The 26009-nt window shown below is 38.7% G+C and overlaps 1 protein-coding gene and 1 pseudogene across 5 annotated transcripts in view; both read right to left on the bottom strand.

Annotated features, from left to right (window-relative positions):
• LOC132295491 (sodium/hydrogen exchanger 8) overlaps nt 1–26009 on the bottom strand; it is a 109524-nt gene that overhangs the window by 36318 nt on the left and 47197 nt on the right. For all 5 annotated transcript variants that reach the window (XM_059793776.1, XM_059793778.1, XM_059793777.1 and 2 more), the window contains 3 exons: nt 24466–24513; nt 23840–23947; nt 16476–16707 (listed from right to left, as the gene is read on the bottom strand). In XM_059793776.1, the coding sequence (XP_059649759.1) occupies nt 16476–16707; nt 23840–23947; nt 24466–24513 (388 nt within the window). The remainder of the gene's footprint in view (nt 1–16475; nt 16708–23839; nt 23948–24465; nt 24514–26009) is intronic.
• Nucleotides 336–434, bottom strand: LOC132297819 (small nucleolar RNA R71; annotated as a pseudogene).

Below are 26009 nucleotides of genomic sequence, written 5' to 3'. Positions count from 1 at the left end.
GAATATAATGTACCCACATGCATTCAATTGCCACCATTTAGAGCACACCACTATAAAATCAAACCACAAACCATTCAAATGCTTCCTAACTATCATGGACTTCCAAGTGAAGAATCTTATAAGCATTTAGATGAGTTTCTTGAAGTATGTTCCACCGTGAGATACACGGACATGTCGGAAGAGGTCTTAAGGCTTAAACTTTTTCCATTCACCCTTAAAGACAAGGCAAAATACTGGTTTAACAATCTTAGGCCTTTTTCAATAACTTGTTGGGCAGAAATGCAACAACAGTTCTTGAAGAAGTACTATCTGGTTTCTAAGACCAATGCCATGAGAACCTCAATTCGAGAGTTTTCACACGGGGATGGGGAAACGTTCCATGAGGCATGGGAAAGATTCAATGAATTGCTTAGGAAGTGTCCACATCATGACATGCCCAAATGGCAATTAGTTCAATATTTCTTTGAGAGTTCATTCGATAATTACAAGGGCATGGTTGATGCTTCCATGGGTGGCTCTTACATTGATAAGCATGAGGATGACGTGTGGCGTCTTTATGAGAGCATGAGCGAAAATTCTTTGCATCGAACTTTATCTTCTAAGAATGGTAGGAATTCAAGTGGAAGGAAGAATGTTGGCTTACATCAAGTTGACCATTCCAATGAAATAGCCGCCGAAATGAAATCATTATCTTAAAGGTTTGATCAATTCTTGATCGACCAAAACTCGGCAAATCAAGTATCTTCCATCCCTAACCATTCCCATCATGCATCCAATGAATCATGTATGACTTGTTCAAGCGTTTTACATTCTACTTCCAATTGTCCCCATGGACATGTGCAAAGTGAGCATAATGAACAAGTCAATACAGCTTTTGTTAATCAAGGGAACAATCCTTATGGCAATCACTATAATCCTAGTTGGAGGAATCACCCGAATTTCTCTTGAAGAAACCAAGAGGAAGGCTCAAACCCTCCCCAAGTTGGTTTCCAAGGGAAGTATGTTCCACCTCCAATACAAGGCCAAGGATCACAAGGATATAGACCATATCAATCACAAGGATATAGACCATATCAATCACAAGGAAATCAATTTTATAATTCTAATTTTCCTAATCAACCATCATATTCTCAAGGAAATTCTAGGAGGCGAACACTCAATTGCTTCATTCTCATTCTCAATCCATTGCTAAGCTAGAAACCCAAGTAGGGCAAATAGCTAGTACTTTAAATGCTGGAGAGAGAGGGAAAATGCTTTTGAATACCCCACCAAAGCAACAATGTATTGTGGAGACTCATTCCTAATCGGAAAGTCCTATAATAGAGCATGTCAATGCGGTGACAACCTTGAGAAGTGGGAGAATCATTGACAACCAAGTAGGTATGTCCAATGAAGAGAGTGAACCAGTGCAACCACAAGTTGACACTCGTCCCGTTTCACATCCTATTCCTCTTCCATTGCATATGCATGATCATTCAAATGAGAATGTGTTGAAAAGTGATTTGAAAAGAAAAATTTGCAAAAGGATTTCAAAACTTCTTGTGTTGAAGAGACTTCAAAGAAAATTTTTGAAAAGGTTTTTGAACCAAAAGCTCCATTTCCGGATGCCTTAAAATGATCCATTTCAATTGACAAACAAAAGGCCAAAACAAATGAAATTATGGATGTGTTTAGGCAAGCGAAAGTCAATCTTCCACTTTTGGATGCAATGAAGTAAATTCCGGCTTATGACAAGTTTTAAAAAGACTTATGCACCCAAAAGAGGAAGAACAAAAGCCAAGCACCTAGGAAAGTGGTCTTGACCGAGCAAGTGAGCTCCATTTTGCAGCATAACACTCTTCCAAAGTTCAAAGACCCCGGTTCACCTACTACATCTTGCATCATTGGTGACCATGTCATTAATCGGGCTCTTCTAGACTTAGAAGCAAGTGTTAATCTTCTTCCATATTCGGTATATGTCAAATTAGGCTTAGGAGACTTGAAACCGACGTCGGTGGTTTTGCAACTTGACGACCGATCCATCAAAAAGCCTAAGGGTATCATTGAGGATGTATTGATCAAAATTGATAAATTTTCTTCCCCGTTGATTTCGTTGTCATTGACACGGAACCGGTCCCGAATCCTAAGAGCCAAATTCCCGTTATCCTTGGCCGTCCTTTTTTGGCAACTGCGAATGCCAACATTAATTGTAGGATGGGGATAATGAAGATCTCATTTGGCCACATGAAGGTGAAGTTGAATATCTTCAATCCAACCCCGAATTCATTTGACAAGCATGAAGAAGTGAATGTTGTATAGAAATATCATCACCATAAATGTGAAGAAATAGAGTCTTTGTTTGAAACCAAAATTTCAAAAAGTTTATCTTCAACCCTGAATTCCAAGAAAGTTGTTTCACAATCTTGTTTTGAATGGGCATGGAAGCCCAAAGATCATTTTGACCAAGGACCAAAAATTTCTTTTGAGCCTAATCCAACAAATTCTCTAGGGAACTGTTTGTTGGGTGGAGTTCAAAGTACTTATCACCCCATCAAGGAGGGGATGCACTACAAGATGTTTGATCTGGGCTAAAAGAGCCCAACGTCTTGCTAGAGACGTTAAAGACTAGTATATTTCGTAGGGTGTCACAACCCTATTCCTCCCTCATTTCTATTTTAAATTTTATTTCTTGCGAAGTCTAGTTATTTCCTTTAGGTTCATATACATTGCTAGGAACTGTGATTAGGATTGCATGCACTTTCATGTTGAAAATGAGCATCTTGCATCAGTTCGATCGATCTCCAAGGAGGTTCGATCGATCGAACTCCATACCTGCATCCAATCACCTCTCTGTCCAATCGTTCAAAGAAAACCTGCATATTTTAGCTCTCTATCCCATCGTTCGAACTTGTTCCTAGATCAATCTTTAGTTCTTCGACCGATCCAACTTCATCTTGGATCGATCTGCAGTCTCAACACTTAGAAAAATTTTGAACCTGCATCCACCCTCTATAAAAGGCCTCTCTGTCCCATCGATCGAACATGTCTGCAGGTTTTTGCATGTTCGATCGATCGAAGCCTATCTGAGATCGATCTTGGTTTGATCGATCTATGCTCTTTTAACTATAACTTTGGCTTTGAATTTCAAATTCATAAAACTTACAAAAATATTTTAAATTTTATTTTAAAAAATTCCAAAAAGATTTTATTTTTACTTTATTTCAAAAATTTGCAAAATCCAAAAATATTTTGAATGCTAAAAAATAAAAATAAAAAGGGAGTTTTCAAAGTTTTCAAAAATACTTTTATTTCTTGTATTTATTTTATTTTATTTTATTTTATCTTATTTTTGTCTATTATTTTTCAAATATCCCAAAAATATTTTCTTTTCTTTTATTTTATCTTTCAAAAATTCCAAAAAAAATAATTGTTTTGTTTTCTTTTATTTTACTTAGTTTATTTTTATTTTTCAAAAATCCAAAAAAAAAAATATTTTTCATTTTTAATTTTTGATATTTAATTTTTAATTTTCAAAATTTCAAAAGCTTCAAAAACAATTTTGTCTTTTAGTGAGGAGAGATTGATACATGTTCGATCGATCTGAGGATTCAGTTCGATCGATCGAACTGAAAAGGAAATGTTTTTAAAAAAACGAACCTAGGGTCATTCAATCGATTTCAAAGAGATCGATCTAAGACCCATCCCTTCCCTCGCCGCTGCAAACCCTTCTCTTCCATCTCCGGCGAGTGCTCCGGTGACTTCATCTCATCCCGAATCTCTCTCCCTCATCTCGGATCTCAAATTCCATCTCCCTCTTATCTCATCTCTCGGGTTAGGTAAGATCTGAGATCCCTCCTTTGATTCTGAGCTTATTCTTCATGAATCCATGCTTTCCATGTTAGATCTACGATGTTATGATGATGATTATTGCCATATTTGAAGCTTTGAAGCTATGCATATATGCGTATATATATGTGTATATATCGTTTTATATTTTTTGATTTTAATTTTGATTTTGGGGGTCACGGGCCAAGGAAAGTGACCAAATTTGTTGATTTGTTGTGTAGAGGGGCCCACGAGCTTGCTCGGGAGGCCCCCGTGCCATCCACGTCACAAATCTGTGACTTTTCGAATTTTACCTTACAGTTCGATCGATCGAACTTTTTCTCAGATCAATCTGTAATAGATCGATCTCACTTATTCAAGATCGATCGAACTTGTATCGATCTCACATTTTTGTGATCGATCGAACTTCACAGATTTGCATCACACTTCACACACCATCTCTTGTGTTTCATGCTCTCTCATACATGCCTAATGCATGTGTTTTCCACATTGGATGCATTCCATACTTATACTGTCTAGCATGCTTCACATCATGTCACTTATTCCTTGTCACTTATATAGATTCATGTTCCTTATCTGTTTTGTCTATCTTATTTGACATACATAATTTTATAAACCGTGCTTTAATTCTTTTTACCGGCACTGACTTCCTTTTTGAGTTTTCCTTTATTTTGCAGGCCATGGCTAGGGTCAAGACTGTTGCTCGTGGACATTATCATCGCAGAGTTAGGCGGAGATTAGACGACCAGGCAGGTCCATCTCACGTCCAGGACCCCATTCCTGAGCTAGAGCCCTCTCATATTCAGGAGGAGCCAGCAGAGCCTACTCCACCTCAGTCTCCATCCGCTGACAGTAGACTACAGTCTTCGGCTGAGGCATCTTCTTCACAGGCTGATGCTGAGGCTGAGCGCATACCATCTCCATCACCACCACCAGCTCAGCCAGCCCAGGACTTAGACCGGCCATTGCCGAGATACTCAAGCCTTCAGGTGGCGCATGAGTCGGTCTTCGATATAAACTTCTTCTCCCGGTCTGTTCTTACCAGAGCAGCATATGACGACATAGACCGGAGGGGCATTTCAGCCATATTAGCCCCTGTTACATATCCAGTGTACCCGAGGATGGTCCGGATGTTCTTCCAAAACCTCTAACCTGCCCTGAGTAACCTGGCGGAGCTGCGGACTACCGTTGACGACCACCCCATCACTATCACTGTGGACACTCTATCCAGATCTAGCCGATGTCCACATATCTGCCCTCCTGATCTCGAGGCTACATATCCTACTCTATGGAGGCCTTTCTATGTCGACATGGCAGTGGCACTCACAGGTCACTATGCAGCAGGCGAGACTTTTGCCACGCTCACTTATCTGCCAAACGACCTTTGGTTCTTTGATTCGGTGCTATTCCGAAATGTATTCATGGCCGGCCACAAGATACAGAGGCGCGGCGACTATCTGACAGCTCTGTACGCCTTCTATACAGGGCATTGGCTATCCATTCCTGCGCTCATTTGGAGCGTTATGATGAAGTTATATGCTGATCACATCAGCAAGGCCAAGCCCAAACTGGCTAAGTATCTCCCATTTGGCCATCTCATTACACAGATATTGCGAGACCAGCACTATCCCTTCCAGCCACGGGAGCGTACTGAGTCTGGGCCTACTCGTTCCAGAAGAAGGACTGGGATAAGAGCTACAAGGCTCTTATCAAGAGTCTACAGGAGGATGCTGCAGAGGCAGCTGAGGAGCTTGAGAGAGAGGAGATGGAGCAGGCAGCAGCTGCAGCAGCAACAGAGCAGGCGGCGGACGATGTACCAGTCGATCCGGCTGCCATGCATATGGACATTGATTTAGAGCAACCCGCAGAGGACCCAGAGCATCACTCTCCAGTTGGGTCGCCCGTTCATGATGAGGAGCAGGCTCAGGATCATCATTCTCCCGATCCAGCAGCACCTGAGGCACCAGTTCAGATACCCAGCTTCGGAGAGCGTCTTCAGACTCTGGAGGATGGCATGGTTTCTATCCGGGCTGATATTGCTTCACTCCGTACGGATGTCATAACCGCATTGCGAGATCTATCCAGAGACATCGGTGGAGCACGCCCTGCCCGTCCTTCTTCCTCCACTTGATATTTCCATATCTTTTTCTCCTATTATATATCTGCAATATCTGCCATATTTTTGCTACTGTTATATACTTACGGCCAGTCTGTTGGCCTAGACACTGGATGTACTGTACTATACTTTATTTCTCTTTTATGCATACTTTGTTTTTGGATGTCATATATGCGTATTGATATATCTGTCCGTAATTGACTCCATCAGGTGCATCTCAGTGACTTCAGTGAGGAAGAGTACTGCCCGAATTTTTCAGGACCACCCTTTTTCCTCTCTCCTTACTTCAATTTCTTATCCCACTTACACTTGCATGTCCACTGTGCACCTGTTATTATCCCCTTTGTTGTTTAATGAACTTTTATCCAGTGTCATCTTTTCAGGACCACAATTAATCCCAAGTTTGGGAGGGCTATGCCACCTACTTTGGATACTTGTGTCCCGACTATTCTTTGCTTAGCTGCAATGGTATACTCTTTCCTTTGTTCTCTTTGCTGCCATTTAAGTTTGGGGGGTTAATGGTGTTAATTGCAGTATTTGCTTTAACTTCAAAATTTTGAGCATAACTTGTGTATTTGAGGAATTTTCTATGATTAGTCCATAACTAGCTATGATTTTGATCTTTTGAGGACTATATTGCTTAAAATTTAAAAATTGTTTGACTTGAGAGTCCAATACTCCTTGTATGCCTTGTGGATGCCATTTAGGAGTAAATTTTTCGAAAGATTGATATCATGCTTGCACTTGTGGTCCACATCATCTTGATTTTGTGATTGTTTTGAGATTCACTTTAGGATTCTACACTAGCACAGACTACTAGCATTCATTTGTGGTGTACATACTTTATTAATTATTGAATTGGTTATATCCCAATTGGGCTAGTAGTGTATTGAAAGCTTTCATTCTTGATAAAGGTGGATAACAACCCGTTTTCACTAAGTAGCCGAGATTCTAGCCTCATCAAGCACTGAACTTCTCGCGCCGAAAGGTGGAGGGCCCAAACTCTAGGTTAATAATTAAATTTGTTTATTCCAAAAATAAAAAAAGTTGCAAAAGCAATAAAAAAAAAGTGAGGGCTTCTCCCAAAAGGTGAGAAGTGGGAAATGATTAGATGGAGGTTGTTTTGATTTGTAGCCTAGTTGATTTAAGCTTGTTTTGATTTGTAACCTAGTTGATTTAAGCTTATAAGTCCTTAGGGGTGTTTGAACACCTAATGCCCTAAAGCAGTCCAGTTTGGGAGTCATTGACCTAACGCTCGACCTCATGGATCGCTAGAAAGCTTAATAGATATTGCACTATGCTTCCATCTTTGATCCTTAGGGATACAAAAAAAAAAAAAAAGAATAAGCGCACCTAGATGAATAAAGCTTTAATAAAAGGTCCATTCTAAGTCTTGATGATCGGTACTAAATTTGTGTGTTAGTTTGAGGGTAAGGATGTAATTATTTCTTTAGTTGACTTAGATAGCAACATATTTGATGCCGGTCCACTCAAAAAGGATTCTAGAGTTATTTTGATTTGCATGATCATTTTCTTGATGTGTGGACGACCATACTTGCTTGCTTGATGCTGAAATTTTGGGAGATTGCTTGGAAAAGGTTGAAAAATTGCATAATTGAGTTAATTTTCTCCCAATGCTTGTTTGCAATATTGGTGCCTCTTTAGAAAGAATGAGTTTAATGTTTGTGGGTATCATTTCTGGAAACCCTCACGAGACTTCACTCGTCCACTAGGGATAACCTAGGGGTTTAAAAGGCTTGTTGCATACGCTAAATGCAATCGTGTTCCCTACGAAAGTGGTGTTACCCATTTATTACTTTCTAGTTCATAGTTGTATAGTTGTTCATTTTATTCCTTTACTTTGTAGTTCATTGCTAGGGACTAGCAATATTTAAGTTTGGGGGTGTGATAAGCGCTGAAAAGTACGCACTTAAACCCCTTAAGCTTAGGTATTCTAGAACCTTTATCTATCTTATTTTCCCGCTTTAGATTGATTTTATATTATTTCCATTTCCAGGTACTTATCCCCAAAATAAGTTAACTCAGCTAAATAAGAGCATAATTGAAGCAATCTTGAGATAAATCAAAGAAAGGAGCAAAGTGGGAGCAAAAGGAAGCAAGTGGAGGAAATTCAGCAAGTTTGATCGATCTCAGGAAATATTCGATTGATCCAACTTTGATCGATTTCAGCATTTCAAGATGGATCCAAGCTCTTTTGTCCTTATCCAAAGATCCCACAAGGTTCGATCGATCCAACTTTCTTCCGATCGATCGAAAATATTCCATCTTATCCAGTTGTACCACCACACCTACCACTTTTGGCTCTTTCCCAAACATTTATCAGATTTGTCTTTATCCAAAAAGGCGCCGCCATAGAGGATCCATCCAGCTTAAGTTCGATAGATATCAGCCATATTCGATCGATCTCAGAGAATGTTCGATCGATCGAACTTCCCCAAGTGCAAGAAAATTCAATTTCCAGCTCATTAAAAGTTGTCTCATATCCAATCATTGGGGGGAATATTGGTGTACGAGCCCAGGTCATTGGGGGTGACATTTAACCTATCTGTATAAGGAATATGAGCCATTCTTGAGATAGAGAGATAGACATACACTAGAGAGACTTTTGACACATTAGATATATCATATTCTTAGTGAGGAAGAAAAGAAGAGAGGAGGCTAGAGACACAAGCTTGGAGTTCTTCCATCAACCAAGAAGAGGAGCAATCTTTACCATGGAGTTAGCCCTTGAGAGTTGGAGGACACCATCCATGAGTGGCTAGACATCCTCTTGGGGCTAGAGTTAGCCCTAAGCATGCTTTCTACATCTTGATTTAAGTATATTTTAGGGAATTTGTATTGTGATACATGTTTTGACATATTTATAAACATAGATCTTGTTTATTCAATGACTTGTGTGGTTTAATGCTTCCAATTGATCATTTCATTCTATCCATATGTCTATGTATGCCAGAATAGATGTTCATGTGTTTGTCTCTAGATTTTGTGTTATTGATGCATGTCTATGTGTATTGATGCTATAGATCTAGAGGTTGTCAAGACATAGTGCTTACTAGAATGCTCTTATGGTTTATTTGATGGTTCATACTCATTTCTTGATGGATTGTGTCTCGCCCTTAGTTTAATTAGTTTAATTTCATGTCATTAGCTTAATTGTAGTGTAGTTGTAGTTTAGATGTTAAATGGGAGGACAATCCATGCTTGTTGTTTGATGTTCCACACTTACAAAAACAAGTAGCATATGTCTCTAACCTTGTGATGTGTTTGGATTGTGAGCTTAAAGAAAGGATTAATAGCTTAGTTTGATATATTGTGTTATCCACCATGTTGCTTAGACAACATATACTTAATTAGTCATCCATGCTTGTTGAAACAACCACACACACACACTATTGTTGCAATACATGTTTTCTCCCTCATTAATCATTCAGTAAGGGTGTAGAAAAGCTATGCTTAGTGGTGATCTCTAAACCCCAACATCTCTCTCTCTTATTTTCTCTCTATTGCATTTAATTGTTTACTTTAGTTTAAATTGCATCTTAGTATAATTCAACCACCAACCAATCTTTTGATCACTCGACCTACTAACCCTAATCTCGATTCCAAAACCTAATACGACCCACCAATCCCTTGGGACGATCGCTACTCGCCCTAACTATATTTTTAGTAAAAGGTAGTAGTGGCAAATTATAAATGTAAAACTTGGCCACACTCATCTTAGTCCAACATCTCTTTGCACAAATTTGGGTGCACACGCGACGGTCACACCAATGACTTTTTTAAATTTTACATAAGTAGTTCCTATATTATAGGAATTATGATCCGTATATATCTTTTCCTTAGATAGAATTTGTAATACACTTCTATGTAAGCCCGAAAACTAACATATCAGAATTTATTCTTTTTCACCTTTGTGTTCATGATATCAGAGCCGCACTCACTAGGATGGTAAATTACTCCATTGTTCTGCTTATTATCCGAAAAAATCAGCAAACATTTATCGTTAATTCTGCTTGTTTATACCAGAATTATAGAAGACTTATTCTTCTATTTCGCTTCGTCGTTTCTGGACGATTACTTTGGTTAAATCCGCAATGTCTGGAATCTCCACTGAGGAAGTTTTGGTCGATTCTTCAAATGCTCGGAAATCCCAGATCACTTCATCCGGTTCAGGTGACAACCCAATCCTCCAAATTACCACTCATCGACTGAATGGACAGAATTTTCTACGGTGGTCTCAATCCGTAAAGTTGTTCGTCCGAGGGCGGGGGAAGATTGGTTATTTAACTGGTGCAAAGCAGGCCCCAAAGGAAGATGATCCAGCATATGCCGTTTGGGATGCAGAAAATTCCATGATTATGTCATGGCTAGTGAACTCCATGGAATCGGAGATAGGCCAGACATTTATGTATCTCTCCACTGCCAAAGAATTATGGAACGCAGGAAGTGAGACAAACTGAGACTTAGGCAATTCCGCACAAGTGTATGAAATTAAAACAAGGATCAGAGAGACAATACAAGGAGATCAGACTGTTACAAAGTATTACAACATATTACAAGGTTTGTGGCAAGAACTTGAAGAGAAACCAAGATCTGGGGTGATTTCTGTAACAAACCAAGGCACACGTGAGAAACATTCTGGAAACTACATGAAAAACCAGCAAATTGGAAGCAAGGCAGATTTGGAGACAACTGAAACTGAGACATCTCCATTCAATAAGGAGCAGCCTGATCATATCTCCAAACTGTCGAACCAAACTCAGGTTTCAAATGTCTCCTCAGGTTCTCTTGCCCAAAAAGGTAGCTCTTTAAGTGCTCTCACTAGTTCTTTAAATCCGGCCCCTTGGATCGTTGATTCTGGTGCATCTGATCATATGACTAGTTTATCACATTTGTTTAGTACATATTTTCCAAGTTCTGGTCTCTTAAAAATTCGTAATGCTGATGGTAGTTAGTCTCCAGTTACAGGAAAAGGTTCTATAGTTGTCTCAGAAAACCTTGTTTTAAAATCTGTCCTCCATGTGCCTAACCTTTCATGCAATCTTTTTATCAGTTAGTAAACTCACCAAGGATTCTAACTATGTTATCAAATTTCTTGATTCTCAATGTGAATTTCAGGACCTATATTCGGGGAAGATGATTGGCAGTACTAAGATGGTTGATGGACTCTATTATTTTGATAATGAAATCTTCAAGAGTGGACAAGCTCAAGCTGCAACTAGTAGTGATATTTCTATTTCTGTTAAAAGTCAAATAATGTTATGGCACTATAGGTTAGGCCATCCCAATTTCTCTTACTTAAAACATTTGTTTCCATCCCTGTTCAAAATTTAAATCCTTAGTTATTTCAATGTGAATCTTGTCAATTATCAAAGCATCATGTTTCTTATCCTTCTCATTTATATCAAGCATCCAAACCATTTTACTTGATTCAGAGTGATGTGAGGGGACCTTCTCAGGTTACTAATGTGACTAGAACTAGGTGGTTCATCACTTTCATTGATGACCATACTAGAGTGTGTTGGGTATATCTTTTGAGAGAAAAATCTGAAGCTGCGAGAGTGTTTAAAGAGTTCTATGCCATGATTGAAAACCAGTTTCAAACCCAGATTCAAGTATTTAGAACCGACAATGGAAAAGAAATCTTTTAACTCTATTCTTGGTGATTTTTTGAAAGAAAAGGGTATTTTCCATCAGTCCACTTGCTTTGATACCCCACAGCAAAACGGGATAGCTGAGAGAAAAAACCGCCATTTACTTGAGGTTGCTAAGGCAATAATGTTCACTATGGGGGTTCCTAAATATCTATGGGGTGTGGTTATTCTTGCAGCTTCATACTTGATCAACAGAATGCCAACTAGGGTGTTGAAATTTGAGACGCCCATAAACAGCTTGCTGTAAGTTTTTCCCCATATTAGGATCTTCACCTCATTACCTCTTAAAGTGTTTGGATGCACTGCTTTTGTACATGTTCATACACAGGACTGTTCAAAACTTCATCCTAGGGCTGAAAAGTGCGTGTTTGTTGGGTACTCTCCTAAATAGAAAGGGTTATTATAACCTCACCTCTAAAAAATTCTGAGTATGGATTTGACCTTTTTTGAGACTCAGCCCTATTTCACAAAAAATACTCTTCAGGGGGAGAGTAATGAGAGGGAAGACCATTTTTGGGTAGTGTTGGGCTCTTTACCAACTCTACCTTACCAACTGAACCTACTGAACCCACTATTTCAACCTCTCCGAAGCCTATTGAGTCGAACATTATAAACTACACTTCAGGGGGAGAACCACTTTAAATCCAACCTCAATCTGAGCTCCGTGTTTACTCTCGAAGAAGGAAGGTCAAAATAAAGAGCACCAACCTACTACCTGCCAAGAAAATTCTCCGGATAAAGGCAACTTGAATGAAACAGGTATTTCTATCTCTAATCCATCTTTAATTCCTGAAACCAGCAATGAAGAGAGCCTTTCTACTGACCTTGATATTCCTATTGCACTTAGGAAGGGTACTCGATCTTGTACCATGCATCCTATTGCTTAATATGTGTCCTACCATAGATTGTCTCCAAATTATAGAGCTTTTACCACTAATCTCTCTAGTGTTTCAATTCCTATACAGGAGGCCTAGAATCATACTGAGTGGAAGGCAGCAGTTATGGAAGAGATGGGGGCTCTTGATAAGAACAAAACTTGGGAGATTGTTGAGTTGCCAAGGGAGAAGAAGACCGTAGGCTGCAAATGGTAATATTGAGAGATACAAGGCGAGACTAGTTGCTAAAGGCTTCACCCAAACATATGGAATAGATTACCAGGAAACCTTTGCCCCGGTGGCAAAGGTAAATTCCATACGAGTATTGTTGTCTCTTGCTGCAAGCTTGAGTTGGCCATTGCAGCAGTTAAATGTAGAGAATGCGTTCTTAAATGGTGAGCTAGAGGAAGAAGTGTTTATGAGTCTACCACCAGGATTTGAAAATGATTATGAAGCTGGAAAGGTGTGTAAATTAAAGAAATCGCTATATGGTTTGAAACAATCACCCAAAGCATGGTTTGATCGATTCACTAAAGCTATCAAGAGTCGTGGATATCGTCAAAGTCAGGCTGATCACACTCTGTTCTACAAACATTCAAGTGATGGTAAGATAGCCATACATATTCTTTATGTGGATGACATAATCTTGACCAGAGATAATAAAAGAGAATTGGAGGATTTAAAGTCTTTTCTTGCAAAGGAATTTGAGATAAAAGATATTGGAGCTTTGAAATACTTCCCAGGAATGGAATTTGCAAGATCCAAGAAAGGGATATTTGTCTCTCAAAGGAATTATGTGTTGAATTTACTTATGGAGACAGATTTACCTGGCTGCAAACCAGTGGAAACACATTTGGAGTGAATGTAGTGAGTCAATTTATACACTCACCAGGAGAAGAACACTTTTGAGGCAGTCTACCGGATTCTCAAATACCTAAAGGGATCACCTGGAAGAGGTTTGTTGTTTGAAAACCAGGGCCATCTAAGGATTGAAGCCTATACCGATGCTGATCGGGTAGGTAGTGTGACGAATAGAAGGTCTACTTCAGGTTACTGTACTTATGTTGGTGGCAACTTCCATACTTGGAGGAGCAAGAAGCAAACCGTTGTAGCAAGGAGTAGTGCAGAAGCTGAGTTCGGAGCAGTTGTTCATGGAGTTTGTGGCTGAAAAGATTACTTGAAGATCTTAAAATCTCAAGTCCGATGCCTAGGAAGCTTTACTGTCATAATAAAGCTGCAATCAACATAGCTCACAATCCTGTCCAACATGATAGGACTAAGCATGTGGAAGTTGATCGACATTTTATTAAGGAGAGGTTGGAAGAAGAAGTGATATGTATGCCCTATCTTCCAACAGAAGAACAGGTAGCAGACATCCTCACTAAAGGATTACCGAAGGGGAAATTTGACTATCTTACATGCAAGCTGGGAATGCAAGATAATTTTTGAGCCAACTTGAGGGGGAGCGTGGAAAGATCTAGGCTGAATTGGTAGGAAAATAGTTAGGGAGGATTTTTAGGAATTGCCCATAGTTAGATAATTGACTTTTTAAAATTTTACATAAGTAGTTCCCATATTATAGGAATTATGATCTGTATATATCTTTTCCTTAGATGATTAAAACTCATTCTTGTGAAGAAAAAGTTCTATAAGAATTTATTAGGATGTGAATTTATGTTGCAAGGTGTCCAGTACTGAAATATTTGCAGCTGCGTAATGGACCATGCACTAATGCATTACTTTACCTCATATTCATGGAAATAACTGGAATTGTAAGGCTAATTCACCATTTTTAGATTTTTGTTTCCTATAAAAGAGTGACTACTTTTGTCATTTCATTCTCAAATTATATTTAATGGTAACAGAAAAAATGAGTTAGTTTCCTAAAACAATGAAAAGAAAGGCTGATTAAATAATTGTTGTCGGCTTAAATCTTACGGCTACAATTAAAAGTAAGTATACTACTCCCTACTCACCAAGGAGCAGTTGAACACCACTGTGTGTGTGTGTGTGTGTATATATATATATATATATTTAAATATCCTTCGAATTTTCATATCACTAAGTTAAATCAACATATGATTGAAAACATTTAAATATGTTGGATAGAACAAGTCAAAATATAAGAAAAGGAATTTTTTTAGCACATCAAATAAGTGAGCAAGTTAAATCGATATGCCTATATGCTTTTAATATGATATGCATCAACCATTAAATATTATTACAGATGTGCAATAATAAAATTGATACAATCATAGAAATTTTAACATATATGACATTATCATAAATGTAGATAACAGGGACCATTACCAAAGGCTCTGATATGTCAGTGTGAACAGTAAATTAGACCTAGAGTGGGGGTGAATAGGTCATATGGATATTAATTTAAGTTACAGTTATATTTAGATAGTTACACTGATTGTGGTTTGAATTTCAGTCTGTATCCGCTGGTTTCAAATCCAATCATCACATGGGTAACATGCATCCATAGCAAGTGAAGTAAGAGCAAAAACAACCCAATTTTTAAGAGAAGAACCCTAAACAGGAAAAACCATGGAACCTCGTCCAACGAAGAACAATCCACTACATGAGAAAGAAGTTACAATTGCGATAACAGTTCCCACACCCTAAAACCCCTAGTTATCTCTTGACGTAGACTGATACCAAGCTCTCCACTCAAGTCTCCAAGTCACCCATCTCGACCATCAATTAACAGACTTCGCTCCTCACAAATCTGTTTCTCTAATTGTTGTCCTTCCTTCTGCTCAAATTTTTTGATCGGTTGCATTAAATCATCTTGATACGTTGATGAATTGCTCTTGATGAATACTCAATCACATATGACGGTGTCTAAGAAAACCCTAGATTGAGTAATTGGCAATTCTACTCTCTAAGAAGGATTTTCTCTCTCTAGATGATAAAAGACTTTAGATCATACTCTAGACTGACTACAACCCTATATTTAGCCAATATATGTAGCCACATATTTTGGAAAGTTGATTCACTGTAAAAATCTGTTTTGAAAAAGTTTCAAAAAAATATAGTTCTGCATGATTTGATCAACTCCCTCAATAATTGCCTCGATCAATCGATGCTCTCAGGATTTCAATCTGTCAAATTAGACCCCATCAATAGACTGACCACTCAATTAATGATCTCAGTTTCTTAGTAAACAATCGTTTGTTGGAATATTTTATTTTCTACAAGCCATTCGAAAAAAAAAAAAAAATTAATAATAACTTTAAACAAAAACTTTGAGCCTCTCCAATGTCAAACTATGTCATTTAAGGTCTTTCTAAGGTCGATTTACCTATACCCTAGATATGTGATAGAGCATGTTGATTTCTTGTCTTCTTCTTCACAAATCTTTGTCCATATTGTCTTTAATGGTTCTGCTCATATGACTCAAGATACTTTGACACATTACAACTAAAGTTTTGAATAGGAAATTGCCAACACATGACTCAGATACCTAACAATATATATTCAAGTCAAGAACTAGAGACACTGGATGCAAGCAGACAATCATATGCTCATAAATACCAAAAAATATATATATATATATGAATTAGGTAACTGTATGATCTATCAAATAGGACTACGATCCGATATGGCATATCAACTATCACTAAGAGAGAGAGATGATTAAGTGATTAAAAATAAAGATGTGCTTTTTCTTAGCCTGGAAACTACTGAAGAGCGCCAAGGAATTTATGTGCGCCCGAAAAGAGGGTCTTATCAATATGACATTGAGGTGGTTAGGCTAAGCCTTGATGAGTGTAGGACTTTTTTGGGGCGTAGATGCCCCTTTTAACTACCATGCTGATAAACAGAGGTAGGCAGAATACAAAGCCCTTTCATGCATGGGTCTCGCCCTGGCCAAAGAAGCCTAATATGGATATAGTACAAACTCATTAACGATCATATTTGGAATTACAAGATAATGATAATAATAATAATAATAATAATAATATATACACTTACCACTCAGAAAACGTATCCGTAAATCCTTTAAATTCATTGGAACTAAATTACTGTCACTTTCAGCAGCACTGTGTGGGTGCACACATTCCCCTTCAACATCACTTAAGCACGTGATATATCTTTTAACTGTAGGCCAGTCAACAGGTCCTAGTTCCTCATCATCTCCAAGATCACCAAATGCCTCTAGTGCTTTGTTTAACATTTCATACTTTGTGTAGTCCAATATGCGTTTCTGCCATAAAATACAGAGAAGGACAACGATAAAAAAAGTAGGTAAGCATATACACAGACACACACCTAATGTGAGCTATGTTACATGGACACTTCAAAAGTAGGTAAGCACCCGTGTCTGACATACATCGGTCGAACATGGGTGTGGGATATGTGTCGGACAATTTTGGTTGGACATGCACCTAAAAAAAGGTCCAATAATTCAATTTCATTGTATTATTGCTTCAAAATGAGTGAAATGCCTATATTGAACACTATGTTACATAAAGACATTATTTTACTTTGGAAAATAAAATAAAATTATTAAATAATATGAATATTAGCAGTGGCGGAGCCACGTAGATCCAATGGGGACAATTGCCCCCACTGGAATTTCTCGTGTATTTTTAGACACAAATTTTGATATTTATACACGTACCCCGACTGAACTCTGAAAAAAATTCTAAAAAGACCTTTAGAAAAACTTCCAAAATTCATACTGTTAGAAGTTATATATATAATAGTGGGTCGTTATGTAATTATGTTTAGTTAATAGGCTGTTTGTGTTATTATGTAAACCTTGTAACATATATAAGCCTACATAGGCTTATTAGGTTTTGTAAGTTGTTTTTATATACAAAGTAAATACGATTTTGCTCTCTCTGTTTCTCTCTTGATTAAGAACATGGTATCAGAGCACAATGATCATGAGTGTGAGAGTTAGTAGGTGGGTTGGTGGTGAATCACGATTCCAATCGTGATTCAAATCGTGATTCAGATCGTGAATGTGGTTTTGATGTAACTGTCGGCAATTTCTTGTTCGCCGTAATCAGATCTGAAGTGTGTTCGTCGTTTCTGCCTTCTTCATCGTCACCGGCAGCTCCTCTTTGGTGGTCGTCGTCTCTGGTTTCTTCGTCGTCGCCGGCAGAAGCTTCTTCGTCTCGATTTGCAGAGGTGAGATTGGTTTTCGGCCGGAAGTTGATTCGGCCGCTGCTTGTTGATTCGGCCGCTGCTCGTGGTTGGGTTGCCGTCGCCTCCGCCGTATTGTTTACCGGAGTTTGTGACAGAGTGAAGAAGAAGACCCGTGTTTGGCAACACGGGTGTGCTATTCCAATCCCGGTTTACTAAACCAGGGATAGTCCAGATCCGGTCCGGTACCAGGATCCGACCCGTACCAGGATCCGACCCATACCAGGATTCGACCCGTATTAGGACCTGACCCGCACCAAGATCCGGCCCAGTTTCAGAATCCGACCCGTTACAGACCTGCTTCCAGGTTCGGCCAGAATACAGAATTTTTGTTTTCTCTCTTTTTTCTTCTCTGTTTTGCTGGATTCAACATGGCCTCAAGTTCAAGTTCAGATTTGCTTTCACCCATGAACAGTCTTAATTCTCCCATGACTTCAGTTAAGCTCAATGGGAAGAATTACATATTGTGGGCCAAATCTGTTGCCATTTTTCTCAAAGGCAGAGGTCTTGGTTCTCATTTGACTAAAGAGAAACTCAAGGCAACTGATACTTCCTTTGATGCATGGGAAAAGGAAGATGCTCAGATCATCACTGTGATGATAAACAGTATTGAACCCCAAATTAGTTCAACGTTACTTTATTTGGATACAGCCAAGGAGATATGGGATAGATTGCAGCAGTTATATTCTGGGACAGGTAATATCACCCGTGTTTATGAGCTATGTAAACAGTACTTTAATCTTGAACAAGGTACTCAAAGTATAGAAGAGTATTATTCCAAAGTTATGGGAGTCTGTGAAGAGCTGAATATGTATCAGCCCATCACTGCTGATGTTCGCAGTATGCAATAACAGCGTGCGGACTTTAATGTTGTCCGTTTTCTTACGGGTTTATCATCAGCATATGAGCCTTTTCGTGCACAGATTATGAGCAGTCCAACACTTCCATCTCTTGCTGAGGTGTTTTCTCGACTTCAGCGTGCTACACTAGCAAGTAATACCTCAAATTTGAATACTGGACAGAGTGGTGAGTGTTTAGCATTGGTAGTTTCAAAGGGTGAACATAATACTTACCGTGGAGGTCGTGGGGGACGCTCCGCCCGTGGTGGTCGTGATTCACGTGGAGGACTTGGCCGTGGCAGGGAATTTAGAAAGTGTACTCATTGTGGTCTTTCTAATCATACTGTGAGCTTTTGTTGGGACCTTCATGGGAAACCATCTAGTTATGCAAATCAAGTTTCCTCTTCTCCGAATGATGTCGCTTCTGGATCGCACAATGTAGCTGAATCAGATACAGTTCATGTTCCACAGGATGAGTATACTCAGTTTTTGTCTTATAAGCAAGCATCTAATTCATCTTCCACGGCTACCTTTGCCCAGTCAGGTATTGCACACACATGTCTATTGTCTTCCACTCGCAGTCCTTGGATCATAGACACTGGAGCATCTGATCATATGACCGGATGTTCTTCTCTTCTATCTGATTTTCATTCTGTACCTACTTCTCAAAGTGTTACTCTTGCTAATGGTTCATCCATTCAGGTTTCAGGTTAGGGGACAACTCAACTTAGTGATTCGTTGTCTCTCTCGTCTGTTTTACATGTTCCGCAGTTTCCTTTTAACTTAATGTCTATCAGTAAGCTTACTAAATCTCTCCAGTGCTCTGTTATATTTGATCCTACTTCTTGTATGTTTCAGGATCTCAAGACGAAGAAGACAATTGGTACGGGACATGAAGCCGGTGACTTATATTATTTTGATTTCGAAGCTTCTCCTGTGGCTCTTCAGTCTTCTCTGTCTCCATTCCAGTAGCACTGTCGCCTTGGTCACCCGTCACTTCAAGTTTTGAAGCGTCAAGTTCCTAGTCTTAGTTATTTGAAATTCTTGTCATGTGAAGTTTGTCAACTTAGTAAGCACCATTGCGTGTCTTTCAAGTCTAGGGTTAATAATCGTGTTTCTAGTCCTTTTCATTTGGTTCATTCAGATGTATGGGGTCCAATAAAACATTCTTCAATCAATAAATTTCATTATTTTGTGACATTTGTGGATGACTATTCTCGCCTGACTTGGTTGTTTCTAATGAAAGACCGTTCTGAGTTATTTTTAATTTTTTAAAAATTTCGCAAAGAAATCAAAACTCAATTTGGATGTCCAATTCATATTCTACATTCTGATAATGCTAAGGAATATTCTTCAACTCCCTTTGATACATATCTTAGTGATAAAGGAATTATTCATCAAAATTCATGTGTTTATACTCCACAACAAAATGGAGTTGCAAAACGTAAGAATCGACATCTCCTAGAAGTAACTCGTGCTCTTTTGTTTCATATGCGTATGCCTAAACGGTTTTGGGGTGATGCTGTTCTTACAGCTTGTCATCTTATTAATCGTATGCCGTCATCTGTATTAAATGGCAAATCTCCACATTCTATTTTATTTCCTGATTCTCCCTTGTTTTCTCTTCCTCCTAGGGTTTTTGGATGTGTATGTTATGTCCACAATCTTGGTCCTGGTTTTGATAAACTAGACCCACGTGCCACAAAGTGTGTATTTCTTGGCTACTCTCGCTCTCATAAAGGTTATCGCTGCTATAGTCCTGTTTCTCAACGGTACTTTATTAGCGCGGATGTCACATTTTCTGAGTCCATCCCGTATTTTTCAGATACTGATTCACTTCTTGATATCAATCTTGAGTCGCCTCCTTCTACAGTTGCTCTTCCCTCACCTTCTCTTCAATCTTAATCTCTGGTTCCTTCATCTGCCCCGTTACAGGTGTATAAACGAAGACCAAAGCCATCTGCTGTCGTGCCTCCTCCATCATCTTCAGAGTCTTTGGATCCGACAAATTCCACTGTGTCTGATTCCTTGCCGATTGCACTTCGTAAAGCTCCTCACTCATGTGCTACTAAACATCCCATTGCTCATTATGTTTCTTATAATTCCTTATCACCATCATTCTCATGTTTTTCCTCTCAGTTGTCTACTACATTTGTTCCTAAGACTGTGCAGGATGCTTTGTCTGATTCGGATTGGAGGAAAGCAATGCAGGATGAAATGGATGCTTTGCATACGAATGGCACGTGGACTCTTGTTCCATTACCTCCAAGTGTCAAACCTGTTGGTTGTCGCTGGATATATACTGTGAAGTATTTTCCGGATGGGTCCGTTGAGCGTTTAAAAGCACGTCTTGTTGCCAAAGGTTATACCCAGACTTATGGTATTGATTATGATGAGACGTTTGCACCTGTTGCTAAGATTTCCTCTATTCGTGTTTTGATTTCTCTTGCTGCTAATAGGCATTGGCCTCTGTTTCAGTTAGACGTTAAAAATGCCTTTTTGCATGGTGACTTAGCAGAAGAGGTTTATATGGAGCAACCACCTGGGTTTGTTGCTCAGGGGGAGTATCTTCACACTGTTTGTCGCCTTAAAAAGGCTCTATATGGCTTGAAACAATCTCCACGGGCTTGGTTTGGAAAATTCTCTGAGGCGGCATTAAAGTTTGGTCTTCCGAGATGTCAGACTGACCATTTGGTATTTCACCAGCGCACTAAAGCTGGTTTCATAATTCTTGTGGTGTATGTTGATGATATTGTGATCACAGGTGATGATTCTGAAGGCATTGCTACGTTGAAGTTGTTTCTGCAGTATCGATTCCACACTAAAGACTTGGGTAAACTTAGGTATTTCTTGGGTATTGAAGTAGCTAGATCTAAGACAGGTATAAGTTTATCCCAACGAAAGTATGTGTTGGACTTATTAGAAGAAACAGGTATGTTAGGTGGTCGTCCGGTTGATACTCCTATGGATTCAAATACAAAACTTGTAGCTGATGTGGGTGATCTATTTAGTGACCCGAGCAGATTTCGTCGCCTTGTTGGGAAATTAATTTATCTCACTATCACTCGACCTGATATTTCATATGCTGTTAGTGTTGTAAGTCAGTTCATTGGAGCCCCTAGAATGTCACACTGGATTGCTATTCTTCGGATTCTCCAATATCTCAAGCAAGCTCCAGGTTTTGGGTTACTATATAAACCAAATGGTCATCTCAGGGTGGAAGGTTTTACAGATGCCGACTGGGCCGGTTCTCCTTCAGATAGGAAATCTACTACCGGCTACTGCACATTTGTAGGAGGAAATCTAGTTACATGGCGAAGTAAAAAGCAAACGGTGGTAGCTCGATCTAGTGCTGAAGCTGAGTATAGGGCAATGGCCCATACCACTAGTGAGTTGACATGGATACAACATTTTCTAAAAGAACTTGGGTTGACAGTTAAAGCTCCTACTCCATTGTTCTGTGATAATCAAGCAGCAGTTCACATTGCATCAAATCCTGTGTTTCATGAGAGGACCAAACATATTGAAGTTGATTGTCACTTTATTCGAGAAAAAATATTACGTGGGAGCATCTCTACTCCATTCGTGAAATCTGAAGATCAATTAGCTGATATGTTTACCAAAGCATTGGGTCATAATCGATTAAGAACTATCTGTTCCAAGCTGGGATTGTTTGATTTATATTCTCCAGCTTGAGGGGGAGTGTTAGAAGTTATATATATAATAGTGGGTCGTTATGTAATTATGTTTAGTTAATAGGCTGTTTGTGTTATTATATATACCTTGTAACATATATAAGCCTACATAGGCTTATTAGGTTTTGTAAGTTGTTTTTATATACAAAGTAAATACGATTTTGCTCTCTCTGTTTCTCTCTTGATTAAGAACACATACAAACCTCTCATTTTCTAACTCATTTGCTCAACAAGATTTTCAAAATTCAAAAAAGGCCCATGTATTTTTTCTTCCAGCGAGTCTCACAGAATTTTTAAGAATCAAAATTCAGACATGAACACCCCCCCCCCCCCCCCCCCCCCCCCCCCCCCCTTTGTTATTTATTTTTTGGTTCAAATTTTTTTCTCATATTATTCTTATGGCTGCCCCCTCTGAACTAAATTCCAGGCTCCGCCGCTGAATATTAGCAGTGTTGGTGTGTCTTTTTATTTGAAAGGTTGACACGTCCGACGCGTGGATCCATACCCGCACCCAACACAAGTACCTGAGTCCATGTAACATAGAATGCAAGTAAGATGAAGCAACAAGCTCAATTAGAACTTCAAAATAATGAAAAATAGATTATAGTTATGAGGTGATTGAAGTTCATACTCTTAACATAAGTTAGAATGATCTGTGGACATTATTGACTGATTTAACTTTCAAAACAGTAGCAATGAGAATTACTGATATTTGCTCATTAAAATCTCCCATGAGCAAAATGGGTCTGGAGCTTGCCAATAACAAGGCACAAAGCCCCCTAAGAGAAACAGGGGAAAGAAAAATCCCAAAAAAGGCAATCCAATTGACATTTAGAAATAGCGAATTACCAAGTCTCTGAGCCTTTAGACCTCTTTCCCCCGTAAATGATACTCGAAAACAGTTGACGGTTGGAGATTTCAATGCCATACTTACATCCGTTGAATATATGTTTTTCTCTAAAGATTAATATACTAGTGAAAAGAAAAAAATGAGGGGCAATTCAATCCATACATAAATGACAAAGAATAAATTCGTTGTTTACTTGTCTTTATAAAACTAGGTAACTTCTGAAGGCCAATATAGAGTATTGAATTTGGCACAATGTGGACCTAACCTTAATGTAATTTGCAAAAAGTAGCTGCTCCAAGTTTTGGCAGGTACTCAAAAAAGCATATTTTGAGTATTCATGAAACTATGAACCTACAATGAAAATGACATGAGCATGCTGAACAACGAGTGTTCAGAATTCGGCCAGAGAATGGCAAAAGGTAGATACAAGTAATACGTAACAAGAAAGTTGTTTTGTGATGCTTCGCAAGAATTTAAGGTTATATAGTATGTATTACATGATTTAGGCTTAATGAAAAAGGTCAAAGCAGGTGAGGGTTCATCAAATTCCACAAATATGTTGTGAAGAATCCATTTAGTTAATTTATTTCCTTGTATATAATTTACTCTTGATATACCATTTCCCAACTTGATTGTAACACATAATATGACATAATACATGTATATATATATATACACACACGTATTATATAACCTAAATGTTAGTCCTCAAATTCTGAAGTAACTTAAACTGGTAAACCATTTAAATCATGTGATACAAGCCGCAATATTCTGGAGATCAGTAGTAACTGGTAATCTTACCTTTGGTTCTGATAGCTTATCCATACGTAGAAGATGTAAAATAAACTGGGTAGTTGATCCGTTCACAATAAGCGTCAGGAATACAATTCCACCAGTGAAGAAAACAAACTGCAAAAGAAAAGGTTAAACTATGTTGAAGGATTTATATATTTAAGTTACACACTCTCTAAGAACATAAGCTTTTGGAGTAGACGGTAGTTAACATGGTATCAGAGCCAAAGGTCTCGAGTTCAAACCTCACTACCACCGTAATTAAAAAAAAAAATTTGAAAAACACGTGTTGGACCGAAAGAAGGCCACACGTGAGAGGGGCGTGTTGAAGGATTTATATATTTAAGTTGCACCCTCTCCAAGAGCTTAAGCTTTTGGAGTAGATGGTAGTTAACAAACTACAAATGGAAAATGGTGAAAGAAACAAAATTACATTAGAATATCAAAAAGCAAAAACCAATTCCGGATATTATATAATCATATGCAAAGAATCAAAATACAGCCTTTTATTCTTTCAACAGGCAAATAATACTTAATTTTATTCTATTTTGTGTGCAAATGATACGAATTAATCCCCTGACCCCACCCTGGCATAACATATAATCGAGAGTCAAGAAGCATTTCCAACAACTTACCAGAATCCCCGTTTCAGAACTGATATAGGATGAGTCATCGCTAGAACGCTGAAACAACCAAAAGTAGATAAATTTAAAATTAAATCAGAGTCAGGTACCAGAACTGCACTAAACAATGAGAGAATGGGAATGTAATGTTATGCACTAAGGATCCAGGTAATCTAGTCAAGCTTGAAGTTTCAATACTCAATATGGATATGTACCATGTGGCATCTCTAGCCATTAAACCAGAATTTTATGATTTACATTGATGCTTTGTTATATGGACTCAAGTTCCGGAATCAAGCTCAAGTTAGTGTATGCACATACGAAAGGTCAGATACCAAATATTGACAAGGGAGACCTGGAGCATATGTACCTGAATGCACTATTCATCAAAGACAAAAATGAGAGTTCCAGTGGTGTCCCATCAATGCGGTCTAATAGGAGGGGTGGAATGGGTACAGGCCTAACTTAAAACATCATTCACACAAAGTAACTGCCTTCAAATTTTATACCTACTTTTTAACACCTGACAGCCATAGATACATTCCACTAATTAAAGCCATTGGAGAAACATCCATTTAAGAAACATAGGAAAAACATAACACAATGATAGAAAATCTCAAAGAATAGAATGCTGGCTGTTGAACATTTTCAATCACCCTTTACTACAGATTTTACATCCAATCTATGACGACACCCTTTTAACAGGTGTTATGACAAACACAGTAAACCCAAGCAACAATCACGAAACAGGACTAGAAAAGTAAACACACCACACACAAAGAACACAAAGATTTATACGTGGTTCGATAAAGCCTACGTCCACCATGGAGATCCGGTAAAAGTCTTCACTATATGTAAAATCGGATATTACAAGTTTCAGCCCCTCTCTCAATTTTGTACCATTTTCAGTGCCTCTCTCTCATCCCACTCCAAACCCTAAATGCCCTTATATATCGGGCTACAAGGGAGTAGACCCGTCTTCGGGAATCTTGTTTGGCGGAAAAATCGGGTCTTTGCTGAGCTAGCAGAGATTGACAGGATGGAGTGTCAGGGGCTTTTGGTGGATTCCTTAAAGACTAGGAGATTGGAGTGCCAGGCTGAATTTGCTGAGATTGCCATTTTAGAGGAGATTTCATAGAGGCAAAAATCTCGAGCTTTGTGGCTTAAGGAGGGTGACAGAAACACGAAGTTTTTCCATAAATTGGCTAACGCCCATAGAAAGGGTAATCATATTGGGAGGATTCGGGTGGAGGGGGTGACTTTGTTAAAGGAGGATGATATCTGTAAAGGTATTGCTGAGTTCTATGAGCATTTGTTCACTGAGCCGGAGGAATGGAGACCTTTGCTTGAGGGACTCCAGTTTGACTCTATTTCTGATGAGGAATGTACAGGTCTAGAAGCGCCCTTCTCTGAGGAGGAAGTTTTGGTCGCTTTGAAGAGCTGTAATGGGGATAAAGCCCCAGGTCCAGATGGGTTCACCATGAGATTTCTTTTGGAGTGCTGGGAGGTTGTCAAAGAGGAGGTGATGGATACTTTTCACACCTTTCATTCCCAGG

Source organism: Cornus florida, unplaced genomic scaffold (assembly GCF_030987335.1).
Source record: "Cornus florida cultivar Cherokee Brave unplaced genomic scaffold, ASM3098733v1 CherokeeBrave_3.0.0_Hap2_Chr02, whole genome shotgun sequence".
NCBI classification, from domain to species: Eukaryota; Viridiplantae; Streptophyta; class Magnoliopsida; order Cornales; family Cornaceae; genus Cornus; species Cornus florida.
The sequence above is the reverse complement of the archived record's forward strand: the minus strand, read 5'-3'. Positions and strand labels throughout refer to the sequence as shown.